We start from the raw sequence: 20,432 nt of genomic DNA, 5'->3' as shown, positions 1-20,432 counted from the left end.
TTTGCAATTCAGACCTGCTGAATCATAATTTTTAGAGTCTATTCAGTATTCAGTCCTGCCGCTAAGGTCAAGTCCAATCAGAAAGATTCTTGACCATCTTATTTTAACCTCTTTGATATTCTCAGAGAATCTGGGTGTTCATTGATTTGAAGGGCTGGAGTAGGGTTTGCAGATAAAATATGGGATACCCAGTTAAATCTGAACTTCAGATAAATGATGAATGTAACTTTTTAGTTAAATATACTTCAAATATTATGTGAGATCCACTGATGCTAAAAAATTGATGTTTGTGTGAAATTCACATTTAACTGGGTGCCCTGTGTTTTTAAGTCAGTAAATCTGGCTGGAGGAGTACTTGCAAATAAGCCTGATGGAGCCTACCTTCATGCCAGCAGCTGAGCAGAACCACATGGTTCCTTCTTACAGCACAGTTAGACCCCATAGAGGGAGTCAAGAGAACCTTTGAAGCTATTAGGTCTTTGCATCAGAAAAGTAAGGCCTCATTCAGAGAACAGATACTGTAAGATACCTTAGCCCCTGGGAAGGATGCCTAGGAACTCAGAGTGGACTCTTTCTGAAATGGGGCGGGAAATGAAGAGCATGCATCTCACACCAGACACAAGGGCAGCGTTCCTCCCAGAAGCGAGGAGTTCTGCACAGGATCACTGCTTCATAGCAGCTCCCGGTCCACCCTGGGGATAATGTCTGCTTCCAAGGAGGCTCTAAAGCAAAGCAGCCAGTGGACTCTACTTTTATGTGCGCTGGCCCTGCCTCTGCTCTCCAGGGGGCCAGCTCTTTGCCCTCCTGGTGGAAAAGAGTGTCTGCCAGCAGCTCCGAGGTGGGCAGCATCTGGCAGTGGTAGAGGGTTTGGTGCAGCCACAGGGATGGGAGCCAGGAAAGGAGGTCCCCGGAGCATCTTCCCAGCAGAGTGTAACTGTTTGCTTCCAAGTTGTATATCGCGGTGAACTTCTAGCTCCCACACTGCACAGACCCAGGAGCCAAACCCCTCCAGAATTTGACCTTTGTCCTTGGTGCTTCTTAAGGATGTGTGGTTAGATTTGAAAAGGGATTATTTTTTAGTTCGTGCTGGCACTTTTAGTTGGCTAAGTTCTACAAGTGTCCTTCTGACCCATGCATTTTATGTCAACACAATCACAAACTAACGTGTGGTTATTTCTGATACTAATTATTCAGTTATTTGTTTTATATCACTTGATGTCCCTTGCCCTGAATTAACTCACTGAGTGGCTTTTTCCAGCCAACAGCAGCAGCTGAACTCTTGTTTTTTACTACTTCCTGAACATGCCTTATTTGACAGAATGTTATTTATAATAAAATTCAGTCTCCTTCTAGCTTATTACTATAATCCTGTATTTTACATGTAAATTATATTAGGAAGCCAGTGTATTTTTGTTAGTAATTTAGAGTTTGCAGGAAAAACAGAATGAGAGAAAAAAAAAAACAGTTTTTGTTTTTTAATAAGTTCTCTTCCTCTGGGAAAGATAAAGATTCTGATACAAACTGTCATTTAGTAATCCAGAATAAATTGTTGCATTCTCTCCTTTCACTTAAAAGAATGTTCCATGTGTCGCCTCCTATTGTACTTTTGCAAAAGGTTTTAACAGAATAGACTCTGTTCATACCTTGAAGGGCTTGTTCCAAATAAGACCTCTGGTGCTCTGGAGAAATTGGTGGACTTTTTTTAGCACCTCGTCTGGTGGGGGTGGGGGGTGGGGGGGAAGGGGAGTAGGGACTCCATGAGTTCTCACTGCAGACAAGCAGTTCACTGTTCAAAAACCACCAGAGGATATTGTCCCTGCTGGATTGTGTGCAGAGAAGGACAGAAACTTGGCATGTCTGTTCTTGTAATAGTCCCCAGGTGGGAATTAGCCCTATGGTGGGATCTGTGTTAAATTTGTGAACTCTTTTGCTCCCCACACTTTATGGAGGATGTGGGAAAACTGAAAAGGAAGTTAAAGAAAGGCAATGGAGGTGGTTAAAATTCTGCAAGCTAGTTCCTCTTCAGAAACCTTTCAGGAAATGGGCTGGTTTCCCTTGGGGAGAAGCATTGGGTCAGGGTCATATGTGTGGACGGGGTGGGAGTAGGGGTGGAGCTGAGTTACCCTGCATCCTGTGAAAATTGTCCCCTGCTTACAGGCAGGTTGACACCTCTGATTTGGATATTACTGTGGGAGGCCCGCCATAGATGGCTGGATAAGTCGTGCATGTTACACATGGTGCAGGGGGAGGGGACGATTCTTTCTAATTATGAAGGGCTCCAGGTTCACTATTGAGACACTAACTGTGAGACTCTGGAGGTGTTCTTACCCAACCTCTAACACACACATACGTACTTTGTTCCCATCTACAATTTGGAACCACCTAGAAGACCTAGCAGCCCATCTAGAGTGAGAAATATCACCTAGAGACAGGACAAATGGTGAAGGATGTTGGTTGACATCCTAAAATGACATCGTGTATTTCCTTCCCATGGTTGGGCTCTAAAGGAGTCTCCCATGTTCCTGAGAGAACAATGGAATTCCGGCAGGTCCCGGGCAGAACAGCACTGGCCAGGATTCAGTGATGCCTCAGAAACTGGACCCTAGGCCTCTGGTTAGCAGTTGTCACCGAGCAACGCTGCTCATCACAGCTGCTTGTGATATGGAGTCACTCCCTTCTTCCTCTTGCTCTTGGAAAGACAGGCTTCTAGAAAATTTTCTTTAACCTACGCTTTCATTTTGCTGTGGAGTCACATTTAGGGTGTGAACTAGAAAATGTAAAAGCTAATATGTGTATTTTCACTGCAACATAAATGGAGAGTTTGTCTAAGGTTTTCTGACTCATTTTGACTGGAGTGTAGTTGTAAGTGGAAATTTTGTAGTTTAGTCAGAGTTCAGAAAACTGAGGCTTGGAGTTATTTATTTCAGATGTATAACAATAGGAATTTATTTTCATGTGTGCATTTATATTGTGTTGTGATAGCTGTTTGTTTGCCAATCTGTCCTAATATCTGGTCCCAGGAGTGCCTAGTGTCATAGAAAGTGTGAACATTCAAAATTGGCTTGTGTGTCTTCAGGACGGTTGCTTAATCTTTGTGAGCTATTCATCATTTCCCCATCTTGTAAAATAAGATGTGTATACGTAAGGCCGCTTTGAAAAGCTAACGAGACACTGTAAAGACAGATTGTGAGCCCAGTACGTGACCTAAAAACGTCCTAATCGTTCATGTAGTCACCTGAGTATACAGCCCGCAGTTGTGAGGAGCAAGTCCTGTGCCCCTTCTGGAATTTGTCAGAGAAGAAATTTCCAGGAGTCTGGTGTAATGACTTTTTTTTTTCCTCCAGCCACAGGACGAAGTCTTCAGGCTGGCCACCTCCCTCGGGAACCTGGGGCTTGAACCAGGTACCACCCTATGGATGGGAGATGACGGCAAACCGGGATGGCCGAGACTGCTTCATCAAGTAAGTTGAACACAACACTCATGAACGGTGCCAACTTTGCCTTTTGGGACATTTCTGTTTCGACCCTTGACTCGGTAGAATTAGCATTCTTAAATTGCGGACTCCTGGGCACTTGGAGGCCATGACTCAATCAACTGATCGCCTGGGCCTTCCATATCTGGTGACATGAGTTTGCTTTGTTCTTGGGCTCGTGCCATTTTAGGCTGACAATACCCAGGGTTGCAGGTCCTCCTGGGCCAGAGCAAAAATGTATGTTATTGAATCTCAGGCCAGTTGTATTCATTGTCTGAGATGAGTGAATAAAGTTTGACATGGAGGAGTGTCATTTGGAAAGCCTTCTTGAAACGGTTAAGACAGAAATGTTCCTGGTTCTTCTCTAACTAGAAAAATCATCAGAGAGGATTACATGCATTATGGGTTGTCCTATAACTTTCTCCCACTAACATTAGTTAAGGTTTTGGATATTTTGTGGTGCTTTTCTTTTTCAATTGTGCTAAAATATATATTACATACAGGTTATTTAATTTATGTTATATATATAATGGCTATGTTACATATAACATAATGGTAAATTTTATTTACCATCGTAACTGCCTCTAGGCGTACAATTCAAGGACATGAACTATATTCACACTATTTGCAACTATCACCACTTTCATTTTCCAGATCTTTTTCATCGTCCCCAACAGAAACTTCTGTCCACATTAAACAGTAATTCCCTATTCCCCCCCCCCAATACCTGTTATCTTACATAAATGAACTCATACAATGTACTTTTTTTATCTGGCTTATTTTACTGTGCATAATGTTCTCAAGGTTCATTCATGTTGTAGAATGTCTAAGAATTTCATTCCTTTAAGACCAAGTAATATTGGGTTGGCTAGCAGTTTGGGTTTCTCTGTAAGATCTTACTGAAAAATCCAAATGAAGTGTTTGCCCCACCCAATATTTAATTGTATGGATAGATCCCATTTGTTTATCCATTTATTTGTCTGCAATCATTTGAGCTGTTTCCATCATTTTGCTCTTATGAATAATGCTACTGTGAACATTAGTACCTGGAGGAAAGCATGGCAACCCACTCCAGTATTCTTGCCTGGAGAATCCCATAGACAAGAGGAGCCTGGTGTGCTACAGTCCATAGGGTTGCAAAGAGTCGGTCACTACTAAGAGATGTAGCATGCACATAAGAGCATTAGTGCACAAGTATCTGTTTGAGTCTCTGCTTCTAATTCTTTTGAGTATATACCTGGGAGTGGAATTGCTGGATTATATGATAGTTAGATGTTCATTTTTTTTCAAGAATAACCAAACTGTTGTTCACAGAGGGTATAGTGCTCTGGTTTTTTGCAGTTGTGTGAAAAAAGTTGCTTATATTGCACCTCTAATAACAGCAAGAGGCCACTCTGTTTTCTTCTCCAATCTAAGTGAAATATTCTTAATTATGAGAAATTAGTGAACAAGATTTGAAATCACAAAGCATATTTAGCCCTAGCCTAATAGAAGTGAACAGAGGTTGTAGGCCAAGGGGAAAAAATGTTTCAATACCACAGGCTTCATTGTTTGTTTCAGCCCGGCGGCCTATGGACTGATTAGCAAATATAGGATCCATGTGAGATAGGGGATCATTTTTATAAAAATGGAAACATCTGCCAAGACTGCTATTGAGTATCTGCTCTTCTGGACAGTCCAGCACATTTAAGTTAAGACTGCTGGCGAGTAGCTTCGGAAAAACTCCTGTGGGTGTTGTCAGTGGTTTCCTAGTCTCTGCAAAGGGAAGAGGACTTCTCTTTAGAGTTAGTTTGTGACTGTGGGGCTGGCTTCCTGGGTCCTTCCTAAATAGGATGGGGAAGGAATCTGTCAGGAATCTTGAAGATACAAAGATACGCCAGGAATTTTTTACACTCTATGTTGTTGTTTGCTAATTTCAACAGTTTGCCTGTGTCCCTCATAATGGTAGAAATATGATATTTTTTGGTATTATATTATGCCATCTATTTCATAACATGGATATGAATTTATGTAATTGGCACAGTTGAGGTGGCCTAGATGCGTTGACTCAAAACAATAAAAATTTCTGCCAAAGAAATGTAATTTTAAAAACACATGGGTTATGAATTTTGTGATGGTACAACTCATGCTTTCCTAATTAAAATGGATTTTCCTTTGTGGTTGGATTGAGACTCCTGTACATTAGAGGCCAGTTGATCAATAGATACAAACCCAAACGACGGCCCATTGGTTGGAGATTCTAGGAACCCCAACTAGATCTACAGATATGCATTTCCATCAATGTCATTGACATTTTTAAGGGCTAGCCCAGGTGTCAATTTAACATTTACACTGGCCTAATGCCAGCTGTTGAAACATGAAGGAACAGATCAGCAACTTATTAGAGAAGCCTGCACTGATTACTAAACGACAAGTTTTAAAACCAAAGTCACCGGTATCACTTATCTAAATCCACAGAGCTTCTTCCTTGAAGAGTAAATTTCCACAGTCTTCTCAAAGATACTGTTTAAAGATGTCAAAAATGGTATTTCTTTTGAAAGTCTTTGTTGTTTCTTTGCACTGATGAGTTTTATAGTATGAGTTTTACAAATAATCAGAATCATTCTGAGTTTTTCTCTTACCAAGTAAGTGATGTCCGTTACAAAGAGATTACAAAGTGTTTCTCTACTCATTAGTTTTAGAAGTTAAAAGAACAATTTGAAAAACTAATCTATTATTAGTAATTAGCACCTTTGCATTTACTTTTCAACTCTGTTACATTTTCTCTTTGAAAGAGAAATGTCTTTTTTCTTATCTTGTCTTGAGATCTAGATGATAACTCACATCAGACAATTGTTTTTGATGGAGATACAACAACTTCTAAGTGATGGACAGAGCTATGGGAGGAACCAGGGTTCACTGTTCTTAGAGTTAATGCTATTGTTAATTCTATTGAGATAATTGAGACAATTCTATTGTTACAAATATTTCAGAATATGGCTCAGAGTAGTTTAAGATGTGTTCAAATTTCATCTTTCCTCTTCTATCCTCAATTATTTACAGTAGGGCTGGGTAGCATGTTTTCTATAAAGAGTTACTGTTCCATGGGGTTAAAGACGTCTTTCCCCTTTGGTGTTCATATGTTTGTTCTCTACATCTGTGTCACTATTTCTGCTTTGCAAATAAGATTATCTATACCATTCTTGTAGATTCCTTATATATGTGTTAATATATGATATTTGTATTTCTCTTTCTGACTTACTTCATTCTGTGTGACAGTCCATGTCACTACAAACGGCCCAATTTCATTCCTTTTTATGGCTGAGTAATATCCCATGGTATATATATGTACCACGTCCTTTTCCATTCATCTCTTGGTGGACATTTAGGTTCCTTCCATGTCCTGACTATGAAAAATAGCACTGCTATGAACATTGAGGGTAAAGTAAAGTTGCTCAGTCATGTCTGACTCTTTGCTACCCTGTGGAGCGTAGCCCACCAGGCTCCTCTGTCCAAGGGATTTTCCAGGCAAGAATACTGGAGCGGATTGCCATTTCCTTCTCCAGGGGATCTTCCCAACCCAGGGATAGAACACAGGTTTCCCACATTGCAGGCAGATGCTTTAATCTTTGACCCACCAGGGAAGCCCAACACTGAGGGTACATGTGCCTTTTTGAATTATGGTTTTCTCTGGGTATATGCCCACTAGCGGGATTGCTGGGTCATATGTTAGCTCTATTTTTAGTTTTTTTTAGGAACCTCCATACTGTTCTACATAGTGGCTACACAATTTACATTCCCACCAACACTACAAGAAGATTGAAAAGGACAAGTTTTGTTGATATGCTTAGAGAAATAATTTTTTTGAGGTATGAAGAACATTGTGTAAGAAACATGACAGATGGGAAAAAAATTTCTCAGTTTCTCATTATTAACAATTAAGAGAGACAGCAGAACAGGGGAAGGGAGAGAAGCAGATCGGAAGAGAGAAACTACCAAAAGAAGAGTCTTGAAAGGATGCATCCTGGTGAGAAATGGCTAAGAGAGGAAACAATGGGCGGGCAGAGAAATTAGGACAAACTAGGGAAAGTAAGGTACTCTGAGATGTTTCTTATAATAATAACATCCATAAATTATAAATGAAGCTGGATATACATATTGCTATAGATATAAATAGAGAAATAGATATGGATATAGTTAAGGATTATAGATAATCATGTAGACATTGATACAGATATAAATGGCTACAGATATACAAAGAGAGTTGTAGATATAGATGTCAGTGGATATAGACTATAGATCGAGATGGATAGACATAGACCAGTGACTGTGCACCCAGGTTTGCCCAGGAGGTTCTTGATTTATGGGTATTCTTCTGGCATAATTTCTGATGGCATCTCCTTTTGTTCTCAGAGTGTTCTGATTTGGATAATATAAGGTAACTATATATCAAACTACCAAAGTTTAGAAAATTCTTGGAAGATGTAGGATTGCATTTCATCTTGACAACTGTCCTGTGAAATAGTTAAAGCACACAGAGGAATCTCCTTCTTGCAGAAGAAGCTGAGGTTCACGGGAATTGGGGTCTCCACCTGCTATGGCTAATCAGAACACATTGTCAAGACTCCAAAGCCTTGGTACTTTTGACTTTTCATCCATACTAAGCTTTGGTCGATACCCCTAGGATTCCCCAGCCCCACCAATGTACTCTGCCATACCCTCCCTACTCAGCATCCTTAGAAATTGCCTGGGCAGCCTGATTATCTGCTCATGTGTACAAGCACTCCTTGGTTACACCTAACATGTGTCCCCCCCAACGTATATTGAGCACCAGCTAAGTGGTGAAGATGGGGCTTCCCATGTGGCGCTAGTGGTCAAGAAGCCACCTGCCAACACAGGAGACGTAAGAGAGTCCGACTCATTCCCTGGGTCAAGAAAATCCCCTGCAGAAGGGCATGGCAACCCACTTTAGTATTCTTCTCTGGAGAATCCCACGGACAGAGGAGCCTGGAGGCCTATGGTCCATGGGGTTACAAAGAGTCAGATACCACTGAAGTGACTTAGTACACACACATGCAAGTGATGAAGATGTTAAAATAAGCAAGGTGTATTCTTTCCTTCCAAGCTCTTAAAATGTGGTGGAAGTGATCTATGAAACAATAGAATATGCTTTAGATACAGGGGAAGGCCCAAGAAGGAAACCATCTGTCTTTTGGAGCCGGGGGTGAAGATGCAGGCCGTTGCCATGGGTCTCACACTAACAGAGAGGCCAACCATTATTCTCAACCAGGTAGTATCTCTTTTAAGCCCTTTCAGTTCAGTTCAGTTCAGTCGCTCAGTCGTGTCCGACTCTCTGCGACCCCATGAATCGCAGCACGCCAGGCCTCCCTGTCCATCACCAACTCCCGGAGTTCACTCAGACTCACGTCCATCGAGTCAGTGATGCCATCCAGCCATCTCATCCTCTGTCATCCCCTTCTCCTCCTGCCCTCAATCCCTCCAGCATCAGAGTTTTTTCCAATGAGTCAACTCTTCGCATGAGGAGAGACACATAATATGTTTCATATCAAAAATGAGGGAGCAATGTGAGTTCCTTATTTTCCATTTTTTAATTAAATGAAGCAATATATGCTTATTTAACTGTAGAGGTGGGTAGAGATAATGCAAAAATAAATGCTTTGTAAATTTGTTTTTGGAGGCTGAAGAAAAAATTTAAGCATGAGCAAAATAAATATTAAAACATTTGCCACCAAAATAGATTAGATGAGCCACACTGGAGTCTGGGGAAAGGGATGAGGGGCTGGGCAGTAGGAGACCAGACTGGAGGGTCATTTCCAAACCACACGCCCTCATTTTTCAAGTTCTAAACTCAAGAGGCTTTTTTTTTTTTTCCTCTTCTTTTTTGACCTACTGGTTTTCTGGCCACTTTCCCCCATAAGTTTGCAAATGTAACCCTGTGTGCATATTGGACAAGACACAGTGTTCCATTATTGAACCAGCAATTCTCATGGGGGGTAATTAAACCAAGTCACTATCTTCTTAATGCAGAGGAATTCAATTCTGAAACCTGAATATTGGATACTAGTAATGAGATGTGGAAACTTCCACTTTGTTTTCCAGTATGGCTTTGGCCCAACTTGGGAGTTATATAGCCATTGCTATCTGCCAGTCAATTTAGTGGTCAATGAGAAATGTGTTTTTGGCTCCTCTATCTCCAGAAAAGAATTATCTGAAGAAATACAAGTACTTTTTGTGCCCCATCCCTGTTTTTTATTAACCATAAGACAGTTAAGTCAACATGACAGAATTCTGTTATCTTGAAAATTACAAATGACAAAGCCTTGTTCAGTTTCTCAGTCAAGTCCAGCTCTTTGCGATCCCATGGACTGCAGCACCCTTGGCTTCCCTGTCCTTCACCATCTCCCAGAGCTTGCTCAAACTCATGTCCATTGAGTTGGTGATGCCATCGAACCATCTCATCCTCTGTCTCATCCCCCATCTCCTCCTGCCTTCAATCTTTTCCCAGCATCAAAACCTTTCATCATCCTAAAGTGGGAGCCTCTGAGTATTCCCTCCAGTCTTTATCTGGTCTACTTCAAGTGTCCCCAAAAGGGAAGAAGCAATTGATTATTTTCAAATACTTTTGATAATTCTAGGGCTAGTCTTTGTATTTTTTTTTTTTTTTACATTTTTACCCCAAGATTTCATAAGAGAGTCTTAGAGTTATTCTGTGGAGGAATCCAATAATCTTTTGTTATGTGATGAATGCCCTTGAACTTTTCCTTCTCTAAAATTTAAAGAATAAAAATAAGTCAAGAAGAGTTAAGTTATAAAGTTCTGTGTGTATATTTTGGTTGCACCCCTCAACCCCTTGATCAATTTCATATTTGAAGCAGATTTCAGTTTCTTACTTTATTAAGCTTACATTTTAAAAACACACTCAACAGAGGACAACTGAATCTGAGAGATTGCTCAAATTGTTACTCTTTGTTTCTGGCAATAAAAGGCAGAACGTCTTTGTAGAAATTAACAGTTGTGCCAGTAAAAGAAATAGGAGAGATCTATTTGAGGTGGGTTGCTCTGTTATTTTGTGTGGTTTTAAATTAAGAGCCTAGAGTAGAGGCAGTTTGCCTCATTTTTGTGTTTTTGGTGAAGAATTCTTAAATAAAATGTTTCACTTCCAAGTACACACAATGAATTCTGCATAAAATGTAAATAATTGCCTCATTGCAAGAGCAAATGCCATTTAGGTAAATGAGTTCCTTAGGATTCTGAGCATCCACTCAAGGGGAGGGAGGTATATTATAATTTTGGAAGTGGAGGAACAAAGTAAACGTGATAGGATCATTACACGAAATGAAAGGTAATTATGTCATGTCAACGCGAAAGCTTCCCAGGCTGAACATTCGGGGCTGTTTATTCCCTTCATTGGAGCAGATTTGTTTTCTTTCGAATCTGACAAAGCACCTCTCCACTGAGTTAATAATCACAGCTCCCAGCTGGAAGGTAAGTTTGCAGAGCTGATGGAAGGCTTTTAACAGGAAGGCTCTGAAATGACACCATCATTCCAGTTCTACCTTAGCATATGGCACAGCAAACTGTGCTCGGCAGACTTCTCCTTTATTGGAGGTTATTTCATTTTCCCTACACGTTTAGTTTTTGTAACTTTGCTGGTGGACTTAATCTGGCCGTCATCTAGGACACGTCCCTAATGCATTTGCTTATTTGATACCAGCAGGCCAAGGTATCTGAAGGGAATGTAATTATTCAAAGTCCCTTGGGCTACTTGATTCCGGCCGAGTTGGGACATGCACATTTGGGAAGAGCTGTCGACAGCCGGCTGGCTGCTGGACAGGGTGGGCTCTCTCTTCTCCTGAGCTGTTATGTAGCCCCTGGGGATGTACATGAGGTGGGTCACAGAGCCCATTTGGAATCCCAGGGACAGGCAGCCTGTGCAAAGGACAAGCACCTGGGTGGCCAGGTTTCCATCACAGCCTGTAATTGAAATAGTAGCTTGGGGCTGCCTACCACCCCTTGCTTCCTGAGTGGCCTTTGTGTCCCTACTTTCTGGACTGAGCCAGCCCTTGCAGAGAGCAATTTTGATCTCATCACCTAGGGCTGGGACCCAGGCAGGAAACTCTGGCCTGTCCCGAATGGCAAGTAGGGGATGTGGCTATTGAGCCAAGGAAATTGGCTAAACTCAAGAGAACAAGGAATCACCTGTGGTGGCAGGTGTTTTTCATCACTGTCTGCACTGCCACCTAGGAGGAGGCGCAGAAGTGCCTTCCTGGGGCCCACCAGGGGGCAGGAGACAACTGTTCCCCACCAGGCCCTGACCTCTATTTCCTCTCAAAACCCGAGTAAAACCGTCTTATTAGTAGCCACCTTCTAGGGAAGTCTCTTAGTTGCAAGGCTGAGAGATGGCAATGCTTTTTAGTGGACACTCAGATCAGCCTGAGTCAAGAGCAGTGGTGTCCCATCTCTGTGCCCCAGGGTGCGCCACTCACCCACTGCTGGAGCACAGGTTTGGTGACAGCAGTTCACCGAAGAAGGCTGGGAGAGACTCTCAGATCTGTCCAATATTAAAGTGAAGTGAAAGCCTCTCAGTCGTGTCCGACTCTTTGCGACCCCATGGACTATGCTTTCCATGGAATTCTCCAGGCTAGGATACTGGAGTGGGTAGCCTTTCCCTTCTCTGGGGGATCTTCCCAACCCAGGATCGAGCCCATGTCTCCCACATTGCAAGTGGATTCTTAACCAGCTGAGCCACAAGGGAAGCCCATCCGATATTAAAGGACACAGCTAAAGATGCAGGGCCAGCTACTTCATTTTTGGTGCCCATTCCAAAATGAAAACACGCCCCTTGTTCAAACAGCAGGATGACCGTGCTCATAAATGTAAAGGTTTTCCATTTTTCCTATGTGTCTCTGTCAACATGTCTTTGATTTTCTATTGAATGCCATTGGAACTAGCCAAAAACAAAATTTTTTAATCATTAGCATGAGTGTTCCCAATCATTTATATATTATGCAGTGTGAGTTTTAGATGCAAATAGCAGAGTAGGTAACTCATATGAGGAACTGCTGTTTCACATGTACACATATTTCATTCTGAACAGAGAGTAGAAATGCACAAAATGAACTCAGTGATTTTTGTTTTACTTCTTGACATGAGTACACGCCACCAAATCTCCCTTCCTTTGGCTTGCTGATGCATAAGGAGAACCAACAGGCAGCTCAGTGGTCAAGAATCCGCCTGCCAATGCCGGAGACACAAGAGACATGGGTTCGATCTCTGGATCGGGAAGATCTCCTGAAGTAGGAAATGGCAACCTACTCCAGTATTCTTGCTTGGAAAATTCCATAGACAGAAGAGCCTACTGGGCTACAGTCCATGGGGTCACAAAGAGTCGAACACAATGGAGCACACTTGCAAGCAAGCAAGGGGAACCAAGAGGAAAATGAATTCTGGGTGCCCCTATTTTTCCCATGCCTTATGTGTCATCACCTTGAGTTTAAGGGGATGCCTGGCCAGTACAGGGTGATCACACGAGGATGAGAGGATAAACAAGGACTCCTTGATCATTCATGTTGCTCAAAAAGCTACATCTGTTCAGAACTAATTAGCCTTCAGTCTTCATCTCCAAACGTCTCCCCTTGAGGTTTTTTAAAAATAATTTATCATGCATTTCTCAGTAACGGCCTAGGAAAGAGGGAAACTTGCCTGGAGCTAGCTATTGACTGACTCAGAAAGCCGTCTCCATGCCATTTCCAGGATGGTTTTTGTCACCCTAAGGTATATACTTCCCCACTCTTCTCCTGTCAGCTATTAATTCTCTTGGTCAAGTCAGCAAGGTGTGTTCTGTGTGTGCTATGTCGCTTCAGTTGTGTTCATCTCTTTGCAACCCCATGGACTGTAGCCCACCAGGCTCCTCTGTCCATGGCTTTCCCAGGCAAGAATACTGGAGTGGGTTGCCATTTCCTACTCCAGGGGAATCTTCCTGACCCAGTGATTGAACCCACATCTCTTACATCTCCAGAATAGGCATGCTTTTTCTATAAAATATCAAATAGTAAATATTTTAGGCTTTGGAGACCATTTCTCTTTCAAATGAAAACAGTGCAACTCTGCCACTGTAGTGTGAAAGAAGCTATAGGAAATGTGTAAACGAATGGACATGCTTGTGTTCCAATAAAACTTTATTAAAAAAAATTGGTGGTGGGCTAAATTTGACTCATGGGCTATAATAGTTTGCTAAACCTTGCTCTAGAACATCGTGCACTTGGCTGCAATCTCATATGAAAGGAACCATGCCAGACATTGGTAAAGTGACTTTTGAGGCTGCTGAGACTTGTGAGTCATGTAAGGAGTTAAAAAAGGACTCCAGAGCCCCATTTTTCCCTGCTGCCGCTGCTAAGTCGCTTCAGTCCTGTCCAACTCTGGGACCCCATAGATGGCAGCCCATCAGGCTCCACCGTCCCTGGGATTCTCCAGGCAAGAACACTGGAGTGGGTTGCCATTTCCTTCTCCAATGCATGAAAGTGAAAAGTCAAAGTGAAGTCGCTTAGTCGTTCCTGACTCTTATTGACCCCATAGACTGGAGCCTACCAGGTTCCTCTGTCCATGGGATTTTCTAGGCAAGAGTACTGGAGTGGGGTGCCATTGCCTTCTCCGCCGTTTTTTCCTACTTGTTGCCTAAAAGCTCCATGATGTATCTCTTGTCAGTAAGAGTTCTTGTACAGCTCTCACAGTCATTGTTGTTGTTGTTTAGTCGCCCAGTTGTGTCCAACATTTTGTAACCCCATGGACTGCAGAACACCAGGATTCCTCCCTGTCCCTCATCATCTCCTGGAGTTTGCCCAAGTTCATGTCCATTGCATCGGTGATGCCATCCAACCATCTCATCCTCTGATGCCCTCTTCTCCTTCTCTCTGTTGTCTTCTGACATTTATTGCATGTGTGCTAAGTTGCTTCATTCGTGCCCAACTCTTTGTGACCCAAGGACTGTAGCCTGTCAGGCTCCTCTGTCCCTCATGTCTAAAAGGTATTCTAGGAATAACATTGTTAAAATCCACTAAAGAAGTAGAATTTTTATTTTGAGCGTATCATGATTCCCCCCACACACACATTTTCAACCAACACCTTTGCTGTAGGGGGTTTGAGGGACAGGAACTGACAGCAACTTGAAGCCCAGTCACAGTGGAATGCTCAATGCAAGCACAAATAATTATTAGGGAGGTGAAAATTACATAGCAACTTGCTCATACTAATGGTCTACGGAGAAACAGCTCCATTGTAATTTCAAAACGTTAATTGTCCATAATGTTTTGAAGAAATTTTACTCATTATCTTTTTCAAATTTTATAAAGCTCCCATATAAAGGTCCCCAGTTTATTTTTGCTCTATTCTAGGCTGTTCCCTTGGCTTCCATGACACCATCCCACTTCTTTTGTTCCAAACTCAAAGAATATTCCTTCTCATGGCTCCTCAACTTGTTCTTTTTTCTTTCAACATTCAAAGTTCACTTTGTCATATTTTCAAGCCTATATTTCTACTTCAGTTCAGTTCAGTTCAGTCACTCAGTCGTGTCTGACTCTTTGCGACCCCATGAATCGCAGCACGCCAGGCCGCCCTGTCCATCACCATCTCCTGGAGTTCACTCAAACTCACATCCATCGAGTCGGTGATGCCATCCAGCCATCTCATCCTCTGTTGTCCCCTTTTCCTCCTGCCCCCAATCCCTCCCAGCATCAGAGTCTTTTCCAATGAGTCAACTCTTCGCATGAGGTGGCCAAAGTACTGGAGTTTCAGCTTTAGTATCATTCCTTCCAAAGAAATCCCAGGGCTGATCTCCTTCAGAATGCACTGGTTGGATCTCTTTGCAGTCCAAGGGACTCTCAAGAGTCTTCTCCAACACCACAGTTCAAAAGCGTCAATTCTTCAGCGCTCAGCTTTCTTCACAGTCCAACTCTCACATCCATACATGACCACTGGAAAAACTATTAGAACCCACACAAAAAAAAGAAAAAAACAAGGATTCATGAACATAAATACTTTGATACCATTTGATTTGAATCCAAAAATTTCTGGAGACGCATGACTGTCCCACTACAGCAGACAAAAGAGATCAACAGGGCTTGGTTTACACTGTTTGGAGTATTGTCTTCGCAGTAGCAGTTGGTCAATAAGTGTTTGTTAAATAAGTACTTGCATGTGTGTTTGTACGGGTAGATGCTTTTTTTGTTTGGTTGGTTGGGTGGTTGTTTTTAGCTGTGGGGCATGTGGAATCTTAGTTCCCCAACAAGGGATCAAGCTCATGCCTCCTGCAGAGGAGGCTCAGAGTCTTAACCACTGGCAAGTCATTTTTGTTTGTTTTTTATTTGAGGAGGTGGGTGAATGAATTATTGGTTGGATGAATAGACTTTTCTCTGAAACGTTTTGCTCAGTACGTTGTTAGGAAAGATGCTGATATACAAATCAGTGAATGAAAATTCTCTCTTTAACTTATTGATATAGAAATTTCATACCAAAAGTTGGTCTTATTATTTCCTCAGAAGACCTTAAAAGTTCATCAAGGCCTTGTCAGTGAAGTATATCTTAGTGTGGCTATTTATGTGTGTGTCTGCACTCAGTCGGTGTCCAACTCTTTGCAACCCTTTGGACTTTAGCCCGCAAGGCTCCTCTGTCCATGAAATTTTCCAGGCAAAAACAGTGGAGTGGATTACCATTTCTTCTCCAGGGGATCTTCCTGACCCATGGATTCAACCCATGTGTCTTTCGTCTCCTGCATTTGCAGGCAGATTCTTTACAACTGTTTATATGAGCTCCGATATTCAAGATATAATGAAAAAACCTTTTTGGGGTAGTTTGATTGCAGTATATTCCAGCAACAAGTGTTATATTATCATAAGCACAGAAATGAAAGAGTAAAACCACCTGTGCTAGAATGCTAGCTTTCAGTACTAGCTGTGTGATGCTGGGCCATCATTTGGACACTATGGGCCTCATTTTTCTCATTATAAAATAATCTGTATTAGAAAACTGTGTCCACTGGGAACCTTGTGAGTTACAAGAAACAGAAATTCTTAACCAGTTTATCTTACACAATAAAATGTCTATCTTTTTGATTTATGTATCTAAAAAGTAGTGGTAAAACTGTCATGGCCTAAGGAGACATGACAACAAAATATGATGTGGTATCCTAGCTGGTGGGTTTCCCCAGTGGCTCAGTGGTAAAGAAACTGCCTGCAATGCAGGAGATGCAGGAGACTTGGGTTCGATCCCTGGGTCAGGAAGATAACCTGGAGAAGGAAATGGATATCCACTCCAGTATTCTTGCCTGGAGAATCCCAGGGACAAAGGAGCCTGGTGGGTTCCATTCCGAGGGGTCTCAAAGAGTAGGACAGGACTTGGCAATTAACCAACAACAGCAATCCTGGATGCCATTCTGGAACAGATAAAGGACATTTGGTAAAATCTCAGAATCTTCAACCTGTCTTGAAAAAAGGCATTTGGAAGGTCATGCAGTCTTTTTCCTTTTCCTGTGGGACCTAGTAGTCGTAGTAACTTGGTTGCTGTAGAATACTTGGGAAATACAGGACAATATGCTGTGAAATATTCAAGATATTTACTTTTTCCCTTCACCATTAGTCGAAATTAAAGACGCCTTCACATCTACAGTACAATTTGTAGAGTTGGGTTAAAACCCTGTCATGTTGCTAAGCAATTATTTTCCTATTTTTATTCGCCTTTATTTCTGCCTCTTTTTCCCTAGCTTAAATATTTAGTAGACTAGAACTGTCTTTAGGATGATATACTTCTTAAAGGCTTTATTTGTCAGTCATTGGTCAGAGTGCTATTATGTAAATGACTGAAGTAAGTATTAGGAATGTGAGTTTGAAGATCTTCAGGGTCAAAGAGTGACCCTGGAGAGAGAGGCTTGGGAAATAGAACTGAATAATAAAGGAGCAAAGGAAGGATAAAGTCAAGGAAGCTTTTAAATTCCTATAGGCAGAAGGTTTGACCACATCTCTGGAGGAAGATGAAAAGAAGACAGGCTTGGGAGTAGAATGCATTGGAAAAGCATGGCACTGGAGGAAGGCAATGATCTCTTTTATAACTAAAACAGGCAACTGTGGAATGATTTGTTCAAATGTATTTTGGCTTACTGTCCAAATACCTTTAGCTCATATAATAACTTGTAAAATGTGTTCATTGTTGGCTTGTGATCTGCCTACTTCTAAAAAAAAATCAGAGCCTCATTTAGCCTATGCATTTCTTGTGCAAATTAAAAATGGTACCCCCTTTTGTTGTGTGGACCACAACAAACTTTGGAAAATTCTTAAAGAGATGGGACTACCAGACCCTCTTACCTGTCTCCTGGGAAACCTGTATGTAGGTCAAGAAGCAACAGTTAGACCCAGAAATGAAACAATGGACTGGTTCAAAATTGGGAAAGGAGTACATCAAGGCTATGTATTGTCACTTTGCTTATTTAACTTATATGCATAGTACATCATGAGAAATGTCGAGCGGAATGAAATCAAGATTGCCGGGTGAAATGTATGGACACAGTAACATGGAAACTTACCATACCATACCTAAAATAGATAGCCAATGGGAATTTGCTGTTTGACTCAGGGAACTCAAACCAGGACTCCGTAACAACCCAGAGGGGTGGGTTGGGGAGGGAAGTTTGGTAGGGAGGTGACATGGGTATACTTATAGCTCATTCTTGTTGATGTTTGACAGAAAAAACAAAATTATGTAAAGCAATTATCCTTCAATTAATTAAATAAAATTAATATTAAAAAAAAAAGATTGCCGGGAGAAATATCAACAACCTCAGATATGCAGATGATACCGTGCTAATGGCAGATAGTGAAGAGGAACTAAAGAGCCTCTTGATGAGGGTGAAAGATGAGAGTGAAAAAGCCGGCATAAAGCAACATTCAAAACCTAAGATCATGGCATCACACCCCATCACTTTGTGGCAAATAGAAGGAGAAAAGGTGGAAATAGTGACAGACTTTATTTTCTTGGGCTCCAAAATCACTGTGGATGGTGACTGCAGCCATGAAATTAAAAGAAGCTCATTGGAAGAAAAGCTGTGGCAAACCTAAACAGTTTATTGAAAAGCAGAGATAGATATCCCTTTGCCAACAAAGGTCCATGTGGTCAAAGCTGTATTTTTCCCAGTAGTCATGTACAGATGTGAGAGTTGGACCTTAAAGAAGGCTGAGCGCTGAAGAATTAATGCTTTTGAACTGTGGTGCTGGAAAAGACTCTTGAGAATCTCTTGGACAGCAAGGAGATCAAACCAGTAAATCCTAAAGGAAATCAACCCTAAATATTCATTGGAAGGACTGATGCTGAAGCTCCAATACTTTGGCCACCTGATGCAAAAAGCCATTTCATTTGAAAAGACCCTGATGCTGAGAAAGATTGAGGGCAGGAGGAGAAGGGGGTGACAGAGGATGAGATGGTTGAATAATATCACCGACTCAATGGATGGGTGGCAATATATTTGAATAATTGTTCCCCAGGTGCAATTTCCAAATAGAGTCCAAGGGCCATTTAAAAGGCAAGGCTATGAGGTTACCAGGAGGAATTCACCTGCACCGACACCCATACATATATCAAATGTAGGGTTCATTTGTCTAACTCTTCACTAAAGTAAAACATTCTAATATTGGCAGGCTAAAATTATAAACTAGACGTTCATTATAGCTGTTGGTTTAATGGCAAGATTTACAAAAATGCAATTCCCTCCTCGTATGCTCTGTTGAGTCCCTGTTATGAGGCACACTAAAGTTCAGAAGGGAGGGTTCCCTTTGGTCCTCATTCTGAGTGGGTCCATGTTGCCAATGCTGTTTGTTTTCTCTGTGGTCTTTGTTGTTTTTTCCTTTCTTTTATGTTCTGTGTTGGAGGACTACCACGTGGCAAACTTCTCACATGGTTTTGGGCTTTAAATCTGCCTTCTAATAATGGCAGCTTGCATGTGTGCATGCTAAGTCACTTCGGTCTTGTCCTACTCTTTGTGTTCCCATTGACTGTAGCCCGCCAGGCTCCTCTGTCCATGGGATTCTCCAGGCAAGAATACTAGAGTGGGTTGCCATGCCCTCTTCTAGGGGATCTTCCCCACCCAGGGATCGAACCCGCTGCTCCTTGGCTCCTGCATTTCAGGCAGATTCTTTAGCACTGAGCCACCAGGGAAGCCTAATAATAGCAGACCCTTCCCCCCAAATATCTTGATTCCTCATTTCCTTTTAATTATAGTTTATAATCTGTTCATGACGAGGAAGCCAGTTTACTAGGGGAGTTTTTCCTAGTCTACTGAGATAAAAGTTAATTGACTCTATGCAAGTGCCTCCAGTCCCCTGATGAAACAAACGAACCTAAGTTTTAGTGCTCAGGTGGTGTTATACCTCCTTGAGATGCTGAAACACTCTTGGCTGAGATGACCCATATCCTTTCTAACACTCGATTGTTGTGTTCCACATGGGTACATTTATAGAAAGTAACCTCCAGATAATGTTGTAATGGAGGGTTTTTATTACCTGTGAATAAAATCTAAGGTACAGGAAAGCCAGGTGATTAATCATGTGAGCTCTGAAGCTTGGCTGCCTGGAGTTGAGTCTCCTGTGTCATTCCCCAGTTGTATGATGGAGGGCAAGGTGCCTAACTTTTTGTTCTTTTTTTTATTCATCTGTAGAATGGGCACGAGAGTAGCACTTACTCCAACGAATTGGATGAAGGTTAAATGACTTATTCATGTAAAGTGCTAAGAACAGGAAGTACTTAAGGGTTAATTATTTTATTTATTATTATAATTATTAAGAAGAGAAGGAGGAAGACAACTTGTTAGGAAGCAAGTTCTCCAAACAAACTTCAAGTTAAATATCACCAGTGGGACTGGTGCCTAGAAACAGATGTGTATTTTCCATCTCTGATATTTGTCACTTTGAAATGTACAAAGTT

General features: G+C 41.7%; 1 protein-coding gene across 2 annotated transcripts in view; it reads left to right on the top strand.

Moving 5' to 3' along the window:
* Positions 1 to 3,293: 3,293 nt before the first annotated feature.
* The window catches only part of FRMPD4 (FERM and PDZ domain containing 4), a 205,448-nt gene continuing 188,309 nt past the window's right edge, over positions 3,294 to 20,432 (top strand). Inside the window, exon 1 of one of the 2 annotated variants that reach the window (XM_061407869.1) lies at positions 3,294 to 3,461. In XM_061407869.1, the coding sequence (XP_061263853.1) occupies positions 3,424 to 3,461 (38 nt within the window). In that variant the 5' untranslated portion in view covers positions 3,294 to 3,423. The remainder of the gene's footprint in view (positions 3,462 to 20,432) is intronic. The other variant, XM_061407870.1, reaches the window with a different exon arrangement.

This window comes from Bos javanicus, chromosome X, assembly GCF_032452875.1.
Source record: "Bos javanicus breed banteng chromosome X, ARS-OSU_banteng_1.0, whole genome shotgun sequence".
Lineage (NCBI taxonomy): Eukaryota > Metazoa > Chordata > Mammalia > Artiodactyla > Bovidae > Bos > Bos javanicus.
The sequence above is the reverse complement of the archived record's forward strand: the minus strand, read 5'-3'. Positions and strand labels throughout refer to the sequence as shown.